The 21,595-nt window shown below is 36.6% G+C and overlaps 1 protein-coding gene across 3 annotated transcripts; it reads left to right on the top strand.

Moving 5' to 3' along the window:
- Nucleotides 1–9,535: 9,535 nt before the first annotated feature.
- Nucleotides 9,536–14,539, top strand: LOC107605963 (organic solute transporter ostalpha protein (DUF300)). Of its 3 annotated transcripts, none has more exons than XM_016307922.3 (9): nt 9,536–9,873; nt 10,699–11,150; nt 11,296–11,352; nt 11,858–11,966; nt 12,191–12,375; nt 12,487–12,575; nt 12,843–13,098; nt 13,264–13,509; nt 13,612–14,539. In XM_016307922.3, the coding sequence occupies exons 2-9, from the start codon at nt 10,935–10,937 to the stop codon at nt 13,900–13,902; spliced, it is 1,449 nt and encodes a 482-aa protein (XP_016163408.1). In that variant the 5' UTR covers nt 9,536–9,873; nt 10,699–10,934; the 3' UTR covers nt 13,903–14,539. The 3 variants fall into 3 exon arrangements, with proteins under 3 accessions (XP_016163408.1, XP_088349349.1, XP_088349348.1); XM_088493223.1 differs by having other exon boundaries at nt 9,694–9,873; nt 10,699–11,179; XM_088493222.1 differs by lacking the exon at nt 9,536–9,873 and adding an exon at nt 9,925–10,203.
- The last annotated feature ends 7,056 nt before the right edge of the window (nt 14,540–21,595 follow it).

Genomic DNA, 21,595 nt, shown 5'->3' with positions numbered 1-21,595 from the left:
AGTAGCTAGGGTTTTTGCATTGGGTGGTGCGGATAGGGGTTATCGGAATGCTCTGTTTTCAAACCAAAAATATGGGCATTTCTATAATGACATAGTGACTGAAGTAGTTGTTAGTTAACAATTTTGGAATATGATCTGTTGTTGTTTGCTGATGCGATATGTTGGTAAAAATGTTGTATATTTTTTTCTATTACAGATGGAAAAATTGCTGGATATAATGTTCCATCATGGTGGAACGTTTAAGAAGAATGGTGATGGAAAGTTGGTTTACTCACCTGACAATAGAGCTTGCTTAGGAGATTTAGATGAGGATACACTTGACGTCTTCTTCGTCAGGAACTATTTTAAGGAGTTTGGATATGACAAGGTAGTTGAGTGCTGGTGGTTGGTTTCGGAGAGGAGGTTGGAGGTTGGATTGAGAGCTCTGACCACTGATGATGAATTAAGGGAGATGTGCTTCCATGCACAGAGGAATGATGGAGTAGTCAATGTTTATTTCGAACATGGAGTTTCGACACCTGAATTGATGGAGGGGAAAGAAGCTGTCATGTGTTTGGATTATATTCCAGAAGAGGAGTCTGGTGGTGACTTAAACAAGAAGAACACCCCTGAGGATACCTTAAATGAAATGCCACATGACCAATGTGATCTTGACCCAGCTCTTCCTATTCCAATCCCCATTCCAAACAGTCCAATTGCAATCCCAGTTCCTGCTAACACCCCCACCACAAGACCTATACATGATGACATCAAGTCCATGGCTGATCATGAGAACCCCAAACTCCATCATATACCCAACCCAAAACCCACTACAAAGCCCAATACAACCCCAACTGTCAAGCATAATCAAAAACCCAAGCAGAACCAGAAGCCTAAGAAAACTCAACCAAAGCCCAAGTCCAAGTTTACTTCAAAAACCAAGCCCAAATTTAACCCACCTAAAAGAATCACAAGATTTCAGGCAAGGGAACATTGGAGTGCTAACAAAGGGAAGCAAATTGATCATGTGGATTTAACTGAAAATGGATCAAGCAGTGATGAAGATAGTTTAGAGGATGATTGTTATGTCCCTGTGCAAGAGGCCAACTCTAGTAGTGATGATGAATTGGTTACACAACCAATCAGAACAGAGGTCAAAAAGGTTAAGAAGGCCTCAGCCATGGCCAAAGAAAAGGAAAAGATGTATAAAGACACTATTATACAAGATGATGATGCAATTGTGGCAGACTTATCTAATGTAGAGGTAGACCTTGGTTTTTTAGGAAATCTAGGGGATGGATTGATGTATGATGCTCTTGACCCAGGTGCAGAATCTGATGGTGCAAACTCGTGGCACTCGGAGGAGATAAAGACTCCTCCCAATTCTGAAGATGAATTTGAATCTGATGGAGAATCGAATGAGTTTTCAATCTTTCAAGAGGGTCAGAGATTTGGTGAGCTGCAACTGCAAGTGGGCATGAAGTTTAATACTAAACAAGACTTCAGGGATGCTGTGCGAGAGTTTACCATTCAGGAGGGTAGGAGGATTAAGTTTGTAAAGAATGACAATGTGAGGTGTAGGGCAGTGTGCCAGGTAGAAGAGTGCTCATGGGTGGTTTACGCCTCAAGGGATCATGAGGACTCTTGCTGGCAAATCAAGACTTTTTATGACGATCATACATGTCCGAGAGAGAATTCTAATAGGGCTGCAAACAGAGCTTGGTTGGCAAGTAAGTTAGTAAAAAAGGTTAGGAAGTACCCTAATTTCAAACAATGTGAGGCTGCAACATACTTTAAGTCAAAGTGTGATCTCATATTGCATAGAAATTCAATTGCAAGAGCCTTGGCTGATGCGAGAAATGTTGTCTACGGGGATGAAAAGACACACTATGCCTTGTTAAGAGATTATGCTGAAACACTGCTAAAAATCAATCCGGGATCCACTGTAAGGATTGGGGTTACTCTAATGCCTGACGGCCAAGTCATGTTTGATAAAATATACATCTGCCTGAGTGGTTGCAAGAACGGGTTTAAAGCCGGGTGTCGACCTTTAATCGGCCTCGATGGTGCATTTCTAAAGACACAGATTGGTGGACAGATATTATCAGCTGCCGCACAAGATGCTAATCACCACATTTATGTGGTTGCTTGGGCTATAGTCAACATTAAAAACAAGGAGAATTGAAAATGGTTTTTGGAGTTACTCCATGATGATTTAGGAGACTATAAGGCTAACAGGTGGTGTTTCATTTCTGATATGCATAAGGTTAGACAGTTTATTTTATAAGCAAAATGTATGTCTGTTTATTGTATAAACTGTTTGCTTCTATGTGTTAATTGGTATGGATAATTGGAACTTGCTGATTTCACTTGTTAGGATAGATGGTTTGGTTATGTATGTTGTTTGGTATAATAGGTGTCTGAATATTTAGTTACCTTGATCATTTAAGTAGTTTCATTAATTAGGTAGTTTGATTATGTAGGGTGATTGGTTATGTAGGTAGGTTGGTTATTGATGAACTTTGGTTATTTTTGGTGTTTGGTGTCCGCTATATCTTCCTATCAATTGCAGGGTTTGATAGCAGCTGTGGAGGAGGTCATGCCACAGGTCCACCATCGTTTCTGTGTATGGCACCTGTGGCGAAATTTCAACAAACAGTGGAAGGATCTTGAGCTGCGGAGACTCCTTTGGGATGCTGCAAGATCAACCACCTTCCAAGATTTTATTGGCAACATGGACAAGATCAAAAGACTCAATGAGAAAGCATGGACATACATTAACAAGTGGCTTAGGCATTCACGGACGAAGTCTTAATTTAGCCACAGGCCAAAGCTGGATAATATATGCAACAACGCATGTGAGGTCTTCAACGCAAGGATCAAAGAGGCTAGGAGCAAGCCAATCATGACACTGGTTGAAGAGGTAAGGATGTTCGTTATGAGGTCCATTGCAAAGAACAAAATAAAGTTGAACAACCACGTGAAAAAACTTCCTCCAGTTATACAGAGCCAGTTAGAAAAGGTAAGGAAAGAGTCAAAGAACTGGGTTCCCATATGGAGTGGGGATGAAGCCTATGAAAAGTTTGAGGTCCATGGACAACCAACAAACATGGTTGTCGATCTAGGAAAAAGACTTTGCACCTACCAGTTCTGGATGTTAACAGGTAACTTTTGCTACAATAAAATTATATTTATTTTCATTATATTTATTTTCATTTACATTATCATCATATTCAGTTTAGGCTGTTTTTACTTGAACTATTAAATGGCATGGTCTGGACTTGAACTGCCTTTTGTGTTGTAGGCATTCCCTGTGTTCACGCCTGTACTGCTCTTGCACGGGTGAACAGGAGACCAGAGGATTTCTGTCACCCCTTGGTCATAATGGATTCATACAGGAAGACCTACGAACATTACATCAATCCTCTCCCGGGCCAATCCATGTGGGAAAAATCACCATATAGTTAGCCCCAGGCTCCAAACATCAAACGAAAACTAGGAAAGCTCACAACCAAAAGAAGAAAGGACGTTGATGAGGGTACTAGTGTAAACAAGAAAGCTAAGCATACTGTTACCCTAAAGAGACAGCTCAAGCCATTCACATGCACATATTGTGGTGTAAAGGGCCACACCAAGAGGGATTGCAAACAAAAGAGAGCTGATGAGCTTGCTGCTGCTCTTGCAGCTGCAGCAGTTATTGTGGCAGCTTCCAAGGCCAAAGCTACTCCTGCTGGGAGTACACCTGCAGCTGAAGCAAGCAACACCATCACTCCGGGACCACCAGCAGCTGACATTCCACCACCAGTGTCTGCACCGCAAGCTGAAGAGGTTGAATTATCCCAACCAAGCTATGGTGGAACACAAAATGAGGTATAAAAGGTCCTAAAATATTTGTTATTTACTTCCTATGTTTAACTCCCCTATTCACACTAACTCATACAAATTATTACACTCTATGCAAGCACCACCACCACCAACAACAAGGCCACCTAAATTACCAACCAAACGGAGGACGCCACAACAACCAGTAACTACTTCTGTCGATCCATGCAAGGAGCAAGTGCAGCCACATCTTCAAGGTTGGAAAGGTTCATGAAGTTTGTTCCAACACCACAGTTCAAGGCACCAAGGAAGAAAAACCCTTGATTTTGAATGTTCTATCAGCTTCTTTAAGAATATATATGCGATTTGGGCATTGGTTGATTTTTTGGGTTTTTTTTGTTATTTCTCTAAAGGAATGGCTCTTAGCTAGACTGTTTGATTTATTTTGATTTTCTGGTAGTAAATACTATAATAGAGTTTATGCTCGAAGGTAGCTGCTTCAGTTTGTTTATCCTTATGTGGTCAACTGAAACTGTATTACATTGACAATGTCTTGTTTATAATCTACAACTACTATTATCAATTTACCTCTTCTCTTCATTCAGTTTGTATTCTATTTTTGTAAAATCTATCTACAAATAACACACCAATAAGCTAAACAATTCCCATACATTCATTAACAGATGCTTTCAAACATAGTTCTTACATTTTTACCATCACGACTAAAACAACAACTAACAGAGAAAAAAACAGCAACCCTAACATTTGTATCATATATTTATGGGTCCTTAACTCAGCCTCCAAATTGCCAATCCTCAAAGCAAGATTGATGCTCACTTCTTCATTGTTGTATGCCACAGTGTCTTCTAAATTTCCTTTATCATCTTCTTCCACTACTCTGTGAACATGAAATTTAACAGTTACCATCAAAATAGTCAACAACAAATCTTCAGGAAACACTCACGTTGTAATTCGGGCATCCAAAGAAGGGCTTATTTGGGTGGGTTTCCGTTCCAGGCCATCAGAACACAGGACGTTTCTCACACCCACACTGCTCTGGTACTCGAGTGCCTCTACTCTGACTTGGCCTCCTTGTGGTTGATCGCATAGAACTTCCATCTCCTTCATCTGCACGTCCAACCATCATCCAAACAGCAAAACAATGGGTACGAGAAGGTAGCTGACGAAGAAGTGTTGCGCTACTTGTGAGTTAGGGTTTAAAAAGGGGTCAGGGACCAAATTGGGTCATAAAAACTTTCTTTGCCACATCAGCCAACCGTTAGACACTCCAGCGTGGCACTCGTTTGCCACGTCACTCCCGCCGGCAACGAACATGACCGAAAAATATGAGGGGGACCACGTTGATGCATTTTTTCCAATCTGGAGGACTTAATTAGTGTAATTGAGAAGTCATGGACTAAATCGGTGTATTTTGTGAATTTCAGGGACCGCTTTGGGGTTTAACTCGTGTAAATTGGGTGTGCGTATGCACTAATGCTTGTGCGTATGCACGGATAGAAAAATGGGTAGAAGTGCGTACGGATATGCTGTGCGAACGCTGTAAGCGGAGGGCATACATGAGAGTGTGCGTATGCACAGAGCTGTGCGGACGCACAGAGAACAATTTTTCTTTTATTTTTTTTCAAAACAGAAATTCACCCAACAATACAAAATGCATATAAACAAGAAATTCATAAAAATATGCAACTATTTACATTAACTTTAAAATTAATCCAGAATTTTATCTTCCAAATCAAAATCATGAACTATTTAAAGCACTAGTAATATGCATAAACAAAAATCTACCCAAAACTATTTCAACCATCAAAAACTAATTGAAAATTTTAAACATGCAACTCAAGTTAAAAAGGTAATTTAAACAAGATTACTAACTATTCACATATGCATTTTAAAGCAAAAATTTATTTAAGTAAGCTAACAACCAAAAGACATATTTACAATAAAAAAAGCAACCAATCAAAAACAAACTATTCACATATTCACATATCAACAATAGCCAACAATGTAATACCATTGCAATTCCCGGCAACGCGCGCCAAATTTGACAAAAGAGTTATTGCTGGTTCGGAATCAATCAAAACAAGAATCGATTCATTGGTAGCATAGTCCAAACCAACAATGAATTCTCAAGATCAAATATTCAATTCAAAACACAATATAAACCGAGAGTATTTAAACTCCCGGGTCGTTCTCCCTAGGAATTGCAATGAAATGCTCATTTATTGGCTATGAGGGAAGCAAGAAAATTTGATGGCAATTGGCAAGAAATTAAAATACAAGGAAGTAAACAAGCATGCAAGGACATTAAATGTAAAGCAATTAAAGCAATGAAAATAGAAATTTAATGGCAAAAAAACTCTTGGCATGGGTTGGGAATTAAGGATTCCTATCATAATCATAGACCACAAACATGATAATTGCTAAGGATTAATCCCATTTAGTCAATCCTAACATCGAGGATAAGTCAAAAGGGCATAATTGATCTCAATCCACAAATCCTAATCAACTCACTAATTAACGTAGTGAAAGACTAGTGTTAGTGGAAACCAAACCAACTAACAATCCTAATCACAATATCGAATGGACATCTATGACTCAAGGTCACCTAAGTATCCAATTCTCAACCAAGAGTGAGAAAAACTATGCAAAAACCCAACCAAGTATTTTATCAAACACTTGGTGGGCATGAAAAGAAAGCATGGTAAATGACAAGAAATAATAAATGCTACAACTACCAATTGCAAGGAAAATAAAGATAGCAACTCAATAAAGTAATAAATAGCATGAAACATAAAATTGCATTAAATGTAAATTAAAATACAAAGAGTGCAAATACATAAAAGTAGCAAAAATAGAGAAAATGATATGATAAACTAAAGAAATTAAAATAATAAAGCAAAAAAAAATAGAGGAAACTAGATGAAAGCAAGGATTAAAAACAGAAATTACAAGGAAAATTAACTAAGAACCCTAATTTCTAGAGAGAAGGGGGAGCTTCTCTCTCTCTAGAAAATGAACTACATGATAAAAATCTAACCCTAATTGCTCCCCCCTTCTCACATGGAAAGAGGGCCCCTTTTATATGGCAACAATCAGCTTCAGAAAGTCCCAAAATTGGGCCTTGGAGGCCCAAAAATCGCCCCGAGCGATTTGCAATAAATGAGTCACGCGTTGAGACCTGTGCGTACGCACAGGTGGTCATGCATACGCACACATGGCTTTGGGTTTCTTGTGCGTATGCACAATAGGTTGTGCGCACGCACACTCTAATGTGTGCTTCTCCTTTGATTTCTTCATGATTTCTCCCAATTCCATGCTTTCTTTCCACTCTCATCAAGCCATTCCAACCTATTACACCTGAAATCACTCATCAAAACTATCAAGGTATCGAATGGGATAAAAGTGAAATAAAATTGACTAAATTAGGCACAAAAATAGCATGTTTTCACAATTAAGCTCAATTTAGAGAGAGAGCACAAAAGTATGCTATATAAGTGAATAAATGTGGGTTTATATGATGAAATCCACTCAAATCAAACCAAATATATCGTAAATTATGGACTCATCAATCGTCCCTCATGATGCTGCTCCCACCCACCAATGCAGCCACTGAAGGGATCACCATCAATCTTGAGTCCCAACTGGTACGCCATGTCATGCAAGGTGATAGTCATCTCCCACATAGAAGATGAAACGTATAAGACTCAGGTCTCCATCTCTCAATCAAAGTTGATGCCAACGGCCAGTCATGCTCAAATTTCACCGTGTAAGCAACATATTCAAACCCAACTCGTCTAAAATATGGCCTAATTTGCTCAGACGGACGTCTCATCGAATTACGTCTAGTGCATAAGATCTGAGGCGCCTACCGAACAAAATAAATAAGTTAAAGAAAAGATGGACAACACATAAAATCACAAATTCACATTCCATTACAATATAATAAACCTGAGTTATAAAAGTGTCCCGCTCGATCAAGTCTGCTTACTGTGTAGTCAACCTAATCTTATCTATAGAGGGTATGTTCGTACCCTAACAGCTGCTGCTCCATCAAACTACACTCTAATAAAATAAAACAAACTGAATTTAGTTACTTTCACATTAATTAAATTTTTATCAGACATATTCAAACTAATTGTGTATCTTACATCTTAATTAGTTTATAAACTTACTAATTAACATGTAAACTAACTACATGATCATATAAACTAACTCCATAATTATGCTAATTAATAATTAACTGATAATTTCATTTAACTAACTAGCATACATATTCCAAGCTAATTACATATTCAACTAATTAATATTTAACTCACAACTTAAATTAACCATTCTGATTAAACTAACTAACAGTTAAGTAATAACTTATGCTAACTATAAAAAAATATGTTATAAACAATAACTCAATTTGAAAACGAAAACAGAAGAATATACTCACCTGAAACTGACGACAGAGCATATCAAAAACTTTAAAAACGTCAGAAGAAAGAAGACTCGGGAGAGAAGATAGGATAAAAGTGACAAATGAAGGTGAATATGAAAACGACAAATGAAGGTCCCCACGGGTATATATAGTGTGACGAACTCAGCGTGAAGTTCGCCGGGAGTTACAGCGAACTCTATTCATATTATAGAGTTCGTCGGAGGTACAGCGAACTTCCTCTAAATTACACAAAAAAAACATATCCTAATATTTAAAATTAAAATATCTTTTTTGAAAATAATATATATTTTTTTAATTTATTACAAAAAAAAATCCGTTACTTTTTATGCACATATGATAATTTCATGGTTAAAAAGCTAAAACTTTCTTTTGTCTATATATAGGAAAAAAAAATCTAGTGAACAAACTATAACATACACTAATTCACATCAATTTTTTTTTGTATTTTTAACTTTAAAATTTAAAAAATTAGGATAATATTTTTTTATAACAAATTTTTTGTTTTTCAACTAATTAATTTTACTTGATTATACTCCTAGTTTGTTCCTAGCGGAACTAATATAAAAATTAAGAAATCTTTTTATTTTTTTTGGACGTGAAAAATTAAGAAATCTTAAATAAATTCTTAATAGCTAAGGTACGGGCGTTCAATTCTTATTCTTATACTGAAGACAAAACTCGGTCCAAACATTACGCTGTGACCGTTTGGCAAACGAGTACTGCCGCCGCCAGAAATAAATAAATAAGATACATTTAGTAGGTTTTTCTAACTAGTGCCAAATGAATTAAGGAAAATCGAAATGATTATTACCAGCTGAATATTTCATAATAGGACTAAGATTTTGGGTAACTTGACTAAGATACATTTACGTATTGCTACACTTGTTATAGGAAGAAAGAAAAATAAAGCCATTTTTTGGATAACTTGACTAAGATTTTGACAGGAAAAAAACTTGTATATCTAGTTTTTCTATTAATTTTTAAACGTCTAGTAGCAATACTTAATTACCAAATAATGTAAAACAATAAGGACAAACCTTCATAAATCTGATCACGTATGACGTATCTAAAGTTTAAGAAACTCCAAATTTTTTCCACGTATTGACGTGCTCCGTTGAAATCTAAGTTAACATTCAGCCCTCTTCTTCACTCGCCACGAACACACCGCTGACGTGGGCCAATCACAGTCTCTCACTGTTACAAAGCAGTAACATACTTCACTGTCACAACCCTACACTTAAATGCCAAATCACAAACCCACCCAAAACCAACGTCCCCGATTGCACCTGTCACCAAAAAACATTTTCCCTTCTTGGTAAGTTTAGAACCTTCACCCCTTCCTTTTTTTTTTCTTTTTCATTTTTTTTATCTTTTTCGAATTTATGAAAAACATTTAATATAATTTCCCGATTTATCTTTTCCCAACCGCCGAAGCAAAATTCAGTTGTCTCTTTTTCATTTTTCGTGCCCCTTTTTTAATTTTCTTTTTTAAAATTCTTCCTCTTCTATGCGATTTCTGCTCCTCCTTTCTTGCTTTCTATTTTCCCGGAAAATAATATCCCAGTTTTGATTTTCCCAGAAAATGCAGAGAAAAATGCTGAACGCAGGTTTGAACTCTCTCTCCTCATATTTACCTTTGCACCCCCTGCTGCAAAGTCGTAGTTGACATCCTCGTCATCACTTGTTTTCTTCTTCTTGCATTGATTTTCGTTCCCTCGTATTGTCGTATTTACTTTTACCCCATCTGCATATGCTCTAGGGTTTTTGCGTTTTGCATTGTCTATATTTCTTTATTTCTTTCTTTACATATATTATGTTCCCCAACGAATATATATGGTGCTTGATTGAAACTGATGGGTGGTATGCACCTCACTGTTTCTGTTAATTGAGAATTGAGGGACGTTGTTGTCGGCAGAGAGCATTGTGTTACATGAAATGTGAAATCTCTCTGCTTTTCTCAAGTTATCTACTTGTTATATCCCAATTTGTATTGTAATTATCTGTGATTGAGCTAATAAGGGTTTGGGAGAGTGGAAATGGGTTTTAAAAGTTGTTAATTCTTGTCAGCTTTAAATTCTAGTGGGGAGTAGAATTATTTATTCTGATTGCTATGTTCTTTGATGGTTGTGTTAGTAGTGTTCCTACATTAGGAGCTACCAATACCTAAGTTGTTAACACTTTCAATAAACTGAGCGTACATGTTCAACTGTTACTATAGTTATTTGTATGCTTATGTAAATTTTTCTGACTTGTTAACATATTGAGGTGTAGGGTAGGACTGATTCTTCATAGTTTAGTTTTTCTGGTCCAAATGCAAATATGAGTCTCTTTTTTTTGTCCTCTGGTAATTTTAAGATTTATCATTACTAGGTCTTCTGTTTTTTTATTATCAGTGTACATTATTTGTTAAACAAATCTAATTGTCTTTGCAGGATTGTTGTCATATTTCAGTTCGGGTTTCCTATGTAAATCAAAAGCAGACATCGTTGTCTATTGTTGATGGCATATGCTAGTTCTACAAGTTGCTCCAAAATAGTGTTTTTCTTGCAATATATAGCATATCTTACCGTTTGTTGCCATTCAAAAGAGACAGCTGGAGGGAAAATTAAACGAAATAGCTCTTGGGAAGTGCACTCACTTCACATAGTAAACAATAGAGTTTCCAGTAATGGGTTTGCTGGATATTCTGTGTTCTTCTGTATTTCTGTTTACGCTGGTTGAGGCCACCAGCAGATCAGGGAATATCTGGCCCCTCAATGTTGGTGCCGAGTCCTCGGGAACAGTAAGCTGGACAGTCTTCACTGCAAGTATATTTGTACTTGTTGCTCTTGTTCTCTCAACGTATCTGATATTTGAGCATTTAGCTGCCTATAATCAGCCTGAGGTTTCTCCTTGTGCGCCTTTACTTTTTAGGTTTCTTATAACTCTGCCCATTTGTCTGACTTGGCTATTTGTCCCCTGTATTATGTTTTCCTTTTCTTTCATGATATTGTCTAATTCATTATTATTAATACTATTTTTAATTACAGGAACAGAAGTTTTTGATTGGTCTCATTTTAATGATTCCTGTTTATTCATTGGAATCGGTAAGAGACACCAATGGCCAAATACTATCTGTTATCTTTGCATAGCATCTCTTATTGTCTTAATTAAATTCGTTTGTTTTTCAGCTTTACCTCTGTACTAAAATGACTAATTGTGCATTTGATCATCAAAGGATTCATGTTCCAGTGTCTTTCACCGTTAGATTAAAATGCTGCTTTTATAGCTTTTTAACATGCATCTTTATACAAGGTTAATTCGTTTTTTTAAATTCCATTGATCTTTATGGTATCTAAATTAAATATTGATATTTAAAAGAATGACTGCTTTGTATGTATTTATGATATACTTAGATTTGATTCTTGTTTGACTGATAAGTGGAAAAAGTGAAAAACTTGGTTGCTATTTTCTAAAAACCCAAATGTAGTAAGTTGCATTGAACATTAGAATCTGCATGTCTGCTTTCTGATGCACGTGTGTGATTTTATGATAGTTTCTTTTGATATATCTAATTGTACATTGTTGAGTTCTGGTGTTTACATGATGCAGTTTTTGTCACTATTGGATTCCAGCGCAGCATTTAACTGTGAAATTATAAGGGATTGCTACGAGGCATTTGCATTATATTGCTTTGAAAGATACTTGATTGCTAGCTTAGGTATGTTGAACAGATTGGTTACCAGTATGATTTTCAACAATTGTAGTTATTATTCATGTATATATAGTTCCCATAAATGTCAAGGATAACAATCAAGGTTTTCTGATAGAAGTTACTGTAACCTGCTTCTCCAATCCCTCAAGATATCATAGGTCTACTCAAACCTTGAATTATGTTGAACTTCTCATGTTCTTAGATGGAAAACTGTTTATGCCTGCCTTTAGGTGGTGAGGACAAAACAATTGAATTTATGGAAGGTAAGAGCCCAGCAGATTCCAACACTCCTCTCCTGAAAGAAGAATATGCATATGGGGTCGTAGAGCATCCATTTCCATTAAACTGCTGTTTAAGAGATTGGTATCTTGGCCCCGACTTCTATCAGTCTGTGAAAATTGGCATTGTACAATATGTATGTAGGATTTTGGTATAATGTTTTTTCCCCATTCCTTCCCTTCCCCATTCCAAGTTTGGGCAAGAACAATCCATGCCTTTTTGTTGCTGACTAAAACCTACATTTCAGATGATACTAAAAATGATCTGTGCATTGCTGGCAATGATCCTCCAGGCTTTCGGGGTTTATGGAGAGGGGAAGTTTGAATGGAAATATGGGTAAGATTATATTGCTCTCTGTCTTTGATTTTGTCTGCTTATGTAAAATGCACACCACAAGTATATAATCTAAATTCTCAATTACAAAGATTGTTCCTTATCTTGACTGCACTCTGTTCCGTTGAAAACCAATTGAAAAGATGAATACTGGTTAAACTATTTCCACATTTTCTAATTACTTGTATTTTGGGTTCTTGAAAGAAAACTTAGGGGGTTGGGGGTGAGTATTATTATCCTCATTGTAGCCTGTCATCTATTGCTTTGTAGGTATCCATACTTGGCAAGTATTCTTAATTTTAGTCAGACGTGGGCTCTATATTGCCTTGTACAGTTCTATACTGTCACTAAAGATAAACTGGAGCCTATCAAACCATTGGCAAAGTTTCTAACTTTCAAGTCAATTATCTTTCTGACATGGTGGCAAGGTGTGGCTGTTGCTTTTCTTTTTTCCATGGGAGCATTTAAAGGGGCACTTGCTCAAGAGCTGAAAACACGTATACAAGACTATATAATCTGTATAGAGGTATGCTATTTTTATGTTGTGGAGGTTGCTGTGACACGCGTGCACGCGCACACTCACACACGTATATGTTAAGTTAGATTCCTATTTATTTAAGCGTGTTATGGTATTTTCTAGGAAAGACTTTTTATTAAAAATATGATTCTCTATTTTGTAATTTGTTAACAGATGGGCATTGCTGCTGTTGTGCATCTTTATGTCTTTCCTGCGACACCATACAAGAGGGGAGAGAGGTGTGTACGCAATGTAGCGGTCATGGCTGAGTATGCATCCCTAGGATCACCTCCAGATCCAGCAGAGGTCCGAGACGCCGAGCGAACACCCAGAGTGCATCTGGGTCGACAAGATGAGAAAGAGAGGCGGGTGAAGTTCACCCATAATGTTCGTGATGTGGTTGTTGGGAGCGGTGAAATTGTGAGATATCAACACTCCAATAGTTTCAAACCTTTTGAAGTTTTTCACTCATCACTCTATAAAACTCATCGGTGCTGTTTCTGCTTATCCCTTGTGTTTCAGATTGTTGATGACATGAAATTCACAGTATCGCATGTGGTAGAACCAGTTGAAAGGAGCATTGCAAAGATAAACAAAACCTTCCATCAGATATCAGAAAATGTGAAACGCCACGATGAGGAGAGGAGGAGAAGCACAAAGGACGACAGTTATGTCGTTCCGATGCGTTCATGGAGAACAGAGTACTCTGATGTTCATGATGGACTAGTGGAAGGAAGTGTGAGTGATAGTGGTATGCCCAGTGGGAAGAGACAACAACACTCCAAATACTCCGCCTCCAGGATGAAAAGATAGTATTCACCATTTTACTTTGTATATAGTTTTTGCACATATTACATAGGGGAAAATTTTCTCACAAGGATTTTGACATGTAATTGCATAGTCATGCATATTCTCAACCCAAGTCTTGCTTAGTCTCGTGTGCTTTCGGGAAAGGGAAAATGTAAAACAGCTTTTTCTTTTTTTAAAAAAGAAGAAACAATTACATTGGTTGAATAGATATACATGATAGCGTATAACATACGAAAAAAGAATTGGGAGGGGTTGGAATGTCTAACGTTTGGTCCACCCTTATGGTGATGGCGTAACAATTGTGTGACCCGAAAGTAATGGATCGAGAAATTGAGAAGAAACTGAGCCACAAAGATGTGATGGATTGTGAAGAACAGCAAACAACCACTCAAAAAATGCTGAAAGGATGTGAAGCTGACATTTCAGTCCAATACAAGAAAGGAAAATTGCTTGAACTTAGTCTGTCGGTGATGCCCGATGCCACTAAGGTATCATTATCATAGTTATATACCAGGGTGTTGGAGGCAATTCTATTGGAGTTGAGAATAATAGTCCTTATCGTAGTAGAAGTGGCTCTTTTTTCTGAAGATCTCCTGTAATAGAATTATGCAGTACTATTTGAATCAATTATATCAATAAATTGAATTTAGATTCTGCAAACAATAATAACAAAAAAAGTGAGAAAACTTGCAAAGTGGTAAAATGAAATAGTAATTACTTTTGGGGTTATTTAGTAAGATCCACTAGTATAGAAGTTGGGAGAGTAATAAGTTTTTTAGGACACGTCAAGGATAGCACACAACATTGTGAAATATTTAAAAGAAAAATATCTTTTAAAGTGACAATGTTAGTAAAGTGATAAAGTGATGTTCTCTTAATCAAGTTGAATTGCGTGTAGCTCTTTATTGTGTTCTCTATAAGTATAATGTAAACAGGAACAGAAAGAGGAGCATAAATCTAGGGGGAGCAACCCTTGAAAAAGAAAGGGGGAGCAACACTAAAGCAAGTAACATAAATCAAAGGAAAGTTTTTTAACTTTATTCAAATTCAATTCCTTTTGAATTAATGTTTAATTATGTTTGTCATCAAAAGAGAGATTGTTGAGTTAAAAAATTAACTAAATTAATTTGATGATGACAAACATTATTGTTAGTGGGTTAAACACCCAATTAGTTTTAATTGAATTTGTTTAAGTGTTGCAGGCCAAAAAGAAAGAAAGAAGCAGCTCAATAGAATGGAAATCATAGCAAAAACAAAAATGGGCTATAACTCACTTAAAGCCCAAATTGATTGAGCAAGGAAATCAAAAGGGCTAAACCAAGAAAGAGCCAAACCAAGTCCGATTTGATATCACTTAAGGCTGATCCCTCCATTTTGCTTTCAGTAAAGCAACATTCACTTTTTCCTCTTCAGTCATAACTCAGAGAGAGAGAGAAAGTTTAGTCCCTAAGTTGTTCACCAAAGAAGCAAGAAAGAGAAGGTTAAGCAAAAATGTTGAAGTCTAATCACCCACATCAAACTATATCAAGAGAAGTCAGAAGCTAAAGGTGATTTATTTCCTTTTTCATGCATCTTATTTTCTTCTCTTTATCTTCAACTTTCTACCAATCCATTTTGGAATACATGGGAAAGATAATCTCTGTTAAGCTCTGCTGCAAATCTATGGTCAAATTTGTGTTTTAGGGGCCAAGTGGCATTTCAATGGCTCAGATCTGGATTTACCATTGAAAATATTTTTGTTTGCTGTCCTGAGGCTTTCGGTCAAGAAAGAAGGTCAGAACCAAAGTTCCTAATTTGAGGAATAATGGAAGAAAGTGAAAAAAATGAGTTGGTGAAGCTCACAGCTCGAGGGTTGACCTAGGAGAGAGCAACTCAGCAACATGCAAGGAGATACAAAAGAAGATTTTTGATCATTCAGAAGACAAGGAAAGATAACCAGTATTTTGAGGTTTATGTTCTGAGAAGAGTTCTCTGAAGAAGTTCATCAACTTCGACAGTGCTTCCTAGTCAAAGGAGCATTCCGCCAGAATGAGGAACTAAATTAGAGGCAAGCAATTATGGTTTATCACATAGCAAAGAGGCTGTTGAAGCATCAATCTCCTTCATGTTTTGTAGATTGTATTTTTCTTTTCAATGTTTATCTTTCTGTAATTTCTTGAGGTAAAAGGCTGAATGAGAGAGTCATTGAAAGAGCCTAAGAGTGGAAAGAGACAGAGAGATACACATGAGTGAAAAGCCTAGAGTGATTTCAAATTTTTTTAGGTTGATTCTGTGTCTTGTGTCTTGTATCTTGTACTTGTGAGGTACCCCTTTCTTAGTTGGGTGAGCACTAAGAGTGAAGAGTTAGGTATTAGCATGACCAAGTCAAGTTAGGTTAGAACTTGAGAGTGAAATGATTGTGTCAAATCCTGTGGAATTGGTGTATGTAATACTTTAACTATAGTGGAAATTCCACCACTGTTGTGGTGGAGACTGGATGTAGGTTGCATCACACAAGACAACCGAACCAGGATACATGATGGTGTCTGCTTCTCTCTTCCCTGCTCTGTTCTGTTTTCTGATATTCATGAGACAAAATGAATTGTCTCATAAATTTTTCGCTACTGAGTTCAAACAGATTCAAATTGAAAGTTTGTTTTAAAGGGTAATTTAATTAAAGTAAAAGAAAGCCATAGATTCAACCCCCATTCTCTAAGCCTTCTACAACCTTTACATCTTAATAACTGAAAATTATTCTCTGGCTATACAATCTACTATCACTCAGTTAAATAACATCTTTTCTCTCAAGGACCTTGGTGAATTTAGTTTCTTCTTAGGAATTGAAGCACACAAGTTAGGTTCTAGTGCTATTCATTTGTCACAAACTCGATATATTTCTGATTTACTTCAAAAAGTTGGTACGAGAGAGTCTAAAAGTGTTCCAACACCAATGATCACCTCTATCAAATTATCCAAAGAGGGTGCTGATGAATTTGATAATCCTTCCCTTTATATATCCATTTTGAGCTCCCTTCCATATGCAACATTAACGTATCCTGATATCTCCTTCACTGTAAATAAATTGTCTCAATATATGCAAAGGCCTATTCATAGCCATTGGAAATGTGTCAAACGCCTATTTCGATTCCTAGCAGGTACTCTTTCTCATGTATTAATATTTCATCCTAGCCATGATTTGTGCTTGTTTGGCTTTACATGTAACACCCTAATTATCCTAAACCTTACCTCATGCCATAAAGTAAAAGTTAATCAAAGGTTACGACAAATCTATGACTTATACATAAAAATATATAGAAGGAGTAATAATTCTAGAAGCCTGATGAAGAAAAATAAGCTCAAATACGAAATTACAAAGCGCGAACGTTCACACGAAGCTATGAACGTAAAAGATAAGATCTACTATGTGAGATAGCAAGATATATGTAGTTATATAAGAGTATAATAATCATAAGATACTAGTCTAAGCCTGCAGAGTTTAGGCCGACTAATTAAATACAGACATACAGAATTTTGAAGGTAAAACAGCTTATACAAGTTTTTCTCTCAAAGTAAGCCTCTAGGCAAAGTAAATACAAAAGTGAGAGATAATACAAATTAAGCAAAAAGACTCCAAAACAGATAGAGATCATCCGCTCTATCACCACCAAAAACAACTCACCGAGGTGGGTTGCGAACTGTATCTGAAAAATAACAACAGAATATGGTATGAGAACTGGAGGTTCTCAGTATGGTAACAGTGCCCAATAATGTAAGATGTAAGGTTCCGGGATGCCGGAGGCAATCCTAGAACTTCACATCGATACAGAATATTCAAGCCTTAATAAAATAAAATAAATAACTTAAACCATAAACCATAAACAGGGTTATCTAAACTTAGGGAATCTCTAACTAATACTAAACCACACCATTGTATCCCACAACCTTTGCCAACCTACCCTCCACGCGACCCATCGCCACCGCTTTCCTATCCTCCTCAGCACCAGACAATCACAGATAATGCAAGCAAGTAAAGCACAGATAGTATTCATATATAATAAGTAACTCAAGAAGCAAGTAGGTATATTATACAATTAGGCAAACTCAAGTAATCAAAGCAAACAAGCACATAAGAGATACATATGATGAGTGTCTATCCTATTGGCTCATTATATCACTTGTCGGTCCATAAATGCCAACCCGACACATCCTTTCGGGTGTAGCTTTTCTGCCATGCCCACGGATATAGTGCCGGGTACACTCGCATGCGTAACCCAAGGATATAGTGCCTGGCACACTCTTGCAGCAGAAAAGATTATCAATCATAATCAAATCCCAGGGACATAATACCTTGCACACTATCATACTTAACCCAAGGATATAGTGCCTGGGCACACTCTCATCATTCATCAAGATCATCATTTCTCTTTGAGTTACCACCACACTTAACCCAAGGATATAGTGTCTGACACACTCTCAACATTCATCAGAATCATTCATTCCTTTTTGGGTCCTCAACTCATCACAACCATCATCAATTCATCATTTTCATTCCGAAATCATTAGTTCATCAGTTTCTCAATTCATATATCTTTCTTCCTTCATACTCTACAAAACCTATCCTCAGTACACTAGAAACCTAAGCCTCCGTCCTCTAACTTTTCAAAATAATACCAACTCAAATCCTCCTAGGATCTTTCCCATGTTCGATACCCAAAAAAAAAGCCCAAGAGTTTTAAAATAGTGTCACAGAAGTTTACAAGCTTGTTAGGAAGGTGGAATAGTTTAAAAACAAAGCTTTAGTTGCAAAACAGGGCATGAGCGTACTCACAGGGGTGTGCGGGCGCACGCCCAGCAAGATTTTAGAAACGTGTGCGCATAGAGGTGTGCGTACGCACAAGTACAAAATTTCACAATTCTGTTCGCTCGCACAAGGTGTGCTAGCGCCTCCAACAGACTAACCTTCCCAACGTGAGCGTGCGCACAGGTTGTAAAACTTCATTGGATATGTGCGCACACAAATCGTGCTAGCACTCTCACTAGCAAGCCTTCCCCCGCTTGTGTGTACGCACAAGACTGTGTGTGCGCACAGGTTTTCGAAAATCACAGAGGTGTGCGTGCGCACATACCAGAAATCACAAAATTCTGCAACTTTGCAGAATTTTAGATTTTGACACCAAACTTTGAATGATCATAATTTCCTCTACAAAAATCCAAATTTTACAAACTTTATATCAATTTGAAGAGTTTTCAATGAACTTTAACTGTAAATAAATTTCAACAAATTTCAAAAACTACGGCTCAAGTTATGATCTGTCAAAATTCACAAAAAATCTGTTTTTACCAAAAACCTTAAAACTCAAATTCACCAAATCTCTAAATTCAAAACCAATTATTCACAACCCAAAAATACTAGACTCACTCAAGAATACATACCAAATATTTTTCAACCACATCAACCATTCAATCATATAAATCATTTAATACTCACCTCATCCAACTCTAGATTCAACCTAACATCACATCCAATTTCCTTAATACCACCATTCAAATTCTCAACAATAATCAATACTACAAGTATCAATTCTTTCATTCTATTATCACCAATCAATCTATTCAATTCATCAAACCACCTCACTCATTTACTTTCAACATGAACCACAATAACCAATAACCAATAATCAAAATCATCATCAACATCCAACACCATCATAAACACTCATAATCATCATCAACCCTCAACAACATCAACAATCACTACAATTCCTCATAAAACTCTCGTCCTTCAACAATAATCATCAAATAACCTCAATATTAGCAATCATTATCAACATTCACATTACCACAATCAACATACACTCTCATCAACATCAAGCCACATCATAACATATCATTAACAGCAATAACCCTCATACCCCTTATCAACCTCCCACTCATCATCAATATCATCAATCCCTCATCAACAACAAATAAATCACAACACTCATCATCCACCTTTATACAACTTATCATCAAGCATCAAATTTACATACAATTAATCATACACCCAAACATTCAATCCTATCTTAAGGTCAACTAGCCTAAGTGTCTAGAAACATTACATATTACATAAAGAAAACCGAAACCATATCTTGGCCGATTCCTAATATACACAAACCACTACTTTGAGTCCAAACAAGCTTCCAAAAAGCCAAGCCAACTCCAACAAACACCAAAGCTTAAACTAACATCATATAATATAGAAACATCAAGCCTAGGGTTCACAAAAACAACTAAACACAAAGGTTTAGTGAAATATTACCTCCCAACGAGATTAGGGGTAAAATTCAACAATTACCCGCTATTAGAGATCACCTAAACAAGCAAAATCACAAAATCTACTCAAAAACCAAACCCCAAAAACACAGAAAGTTAGGGCAGAAAAATGGGACATGAGTTTCGAGTTCTTACTAGATTTACTTAGATAGAAATGAAAAGCTCGACAAGAGCTTCGCGTGACCACAAATGGCTCGTCAATCGGAGTTCAGTAGCTCAAGTTATGGTCACCGGAAGGTGGATGTGAATAGTAACCAAACTTTCACCTCTCCTCTCTTCTCAACTGCGCCCCCTTCTTCAAAATGAAGTGGAATGGGCTGAAATGCTCATTAAATGAGCATATATATATTAGGCCTTGGGTCCAGTTTGGGCCCGGTCCAATCCGTTAGTGTTTTTGGTCTGTTTGATCCACTTTGGGCCAAAATCTTTAAGATTTGTGCCCGGTTTTCAATACTAAATTATTTTTGTCCTTTCGAAACAACAAATCAATTTCAATTTTTTTAAAAAATCTTATTTCCAAAATACGCGGTATTGGACAAAATAGAACCGGTACTGCCAGCTTAAGCGCCAGTACGCATTTTTACCGAAAGTTTTCGAAAAAGATACATTTTCCAACTCAGAAAAATTCATTGAAATCAAATTTCACCTTTGTATTTTCAAATTAAAACTTCTAAATTTTGAATCTATTCCGGGCACTAAAATTATTTTGTTAAAACGGTTTTACGTGAAAAACTCTGATTCTTACATTCTCCCCTCCTAATAAAATTTTCGCCCTCGAAAATTCGAATCACGCGATATATCTTTCTCGAAGCGTCCTACCGTGTCGATGTTCCCCCTTGCCTTCCGCTGCGTCACTTTGATTATTTGTCACTAAGAGTTCGACTCACTCCACTACCTCGCACAGAGATTCTCTTTTAAATCAAATACCGCTTTTGTAATATTTTTCAAAAGCTTCAAAACAAGTTTAATCTAAACCTTTTCAATGTCAAAGCTTTTTCAAAAGACTCAAAAATTATTTCTTCTTAAATCAATTAGTTTAAATCGGGATTTCTTAAATTCATTAAAATCTTTAAATCATAACTTTTCAATTTGAATCCCTTTTTGATAAGTCAAATGTCAAACCAAAATCAGAAATTAAGAAAATCTCTAGACTCACTTTTTCTGTAAACCATATTATTCAAACTAAGATTTTCGACTTAGTTTCAAAACCAATTCATTTAAACCAAAGTTCCAAACCAGATTTGAAAATCATTCTAAACCTTAAAACCGTAAAAATCATAGTTAAAAAATTGTAAAAACGTCAGCCGGTACTCCCGTTGCCACTAGTGCTGAACCGCACCCATCACCCATACAGGGAGTCGACAAGATTTCTAGTCATACCCGATAACCATTCCGGCATGTCCAC

This window comes from Arachis ipaensis, chromosome B7, assembly GCF_059453495.1.
Source record: "Arachis ipaensis isolate K30076 ecotype BB chromosome B7, ASM5945349v1, whole genome shotgun sequence".
Classification (NCBI taxonomy): domain Eukaryota; kingdom Viridiplantae; phylum Streptophyta; class Magnoliopsida; order Fabales; family Fabaceae; genus Arachis; species Arachis ipaensis.
Note: the sequence above shows the minus strand (reverse complement) of the source record. Positions and strands in the feature narration are given on the sequence as shown.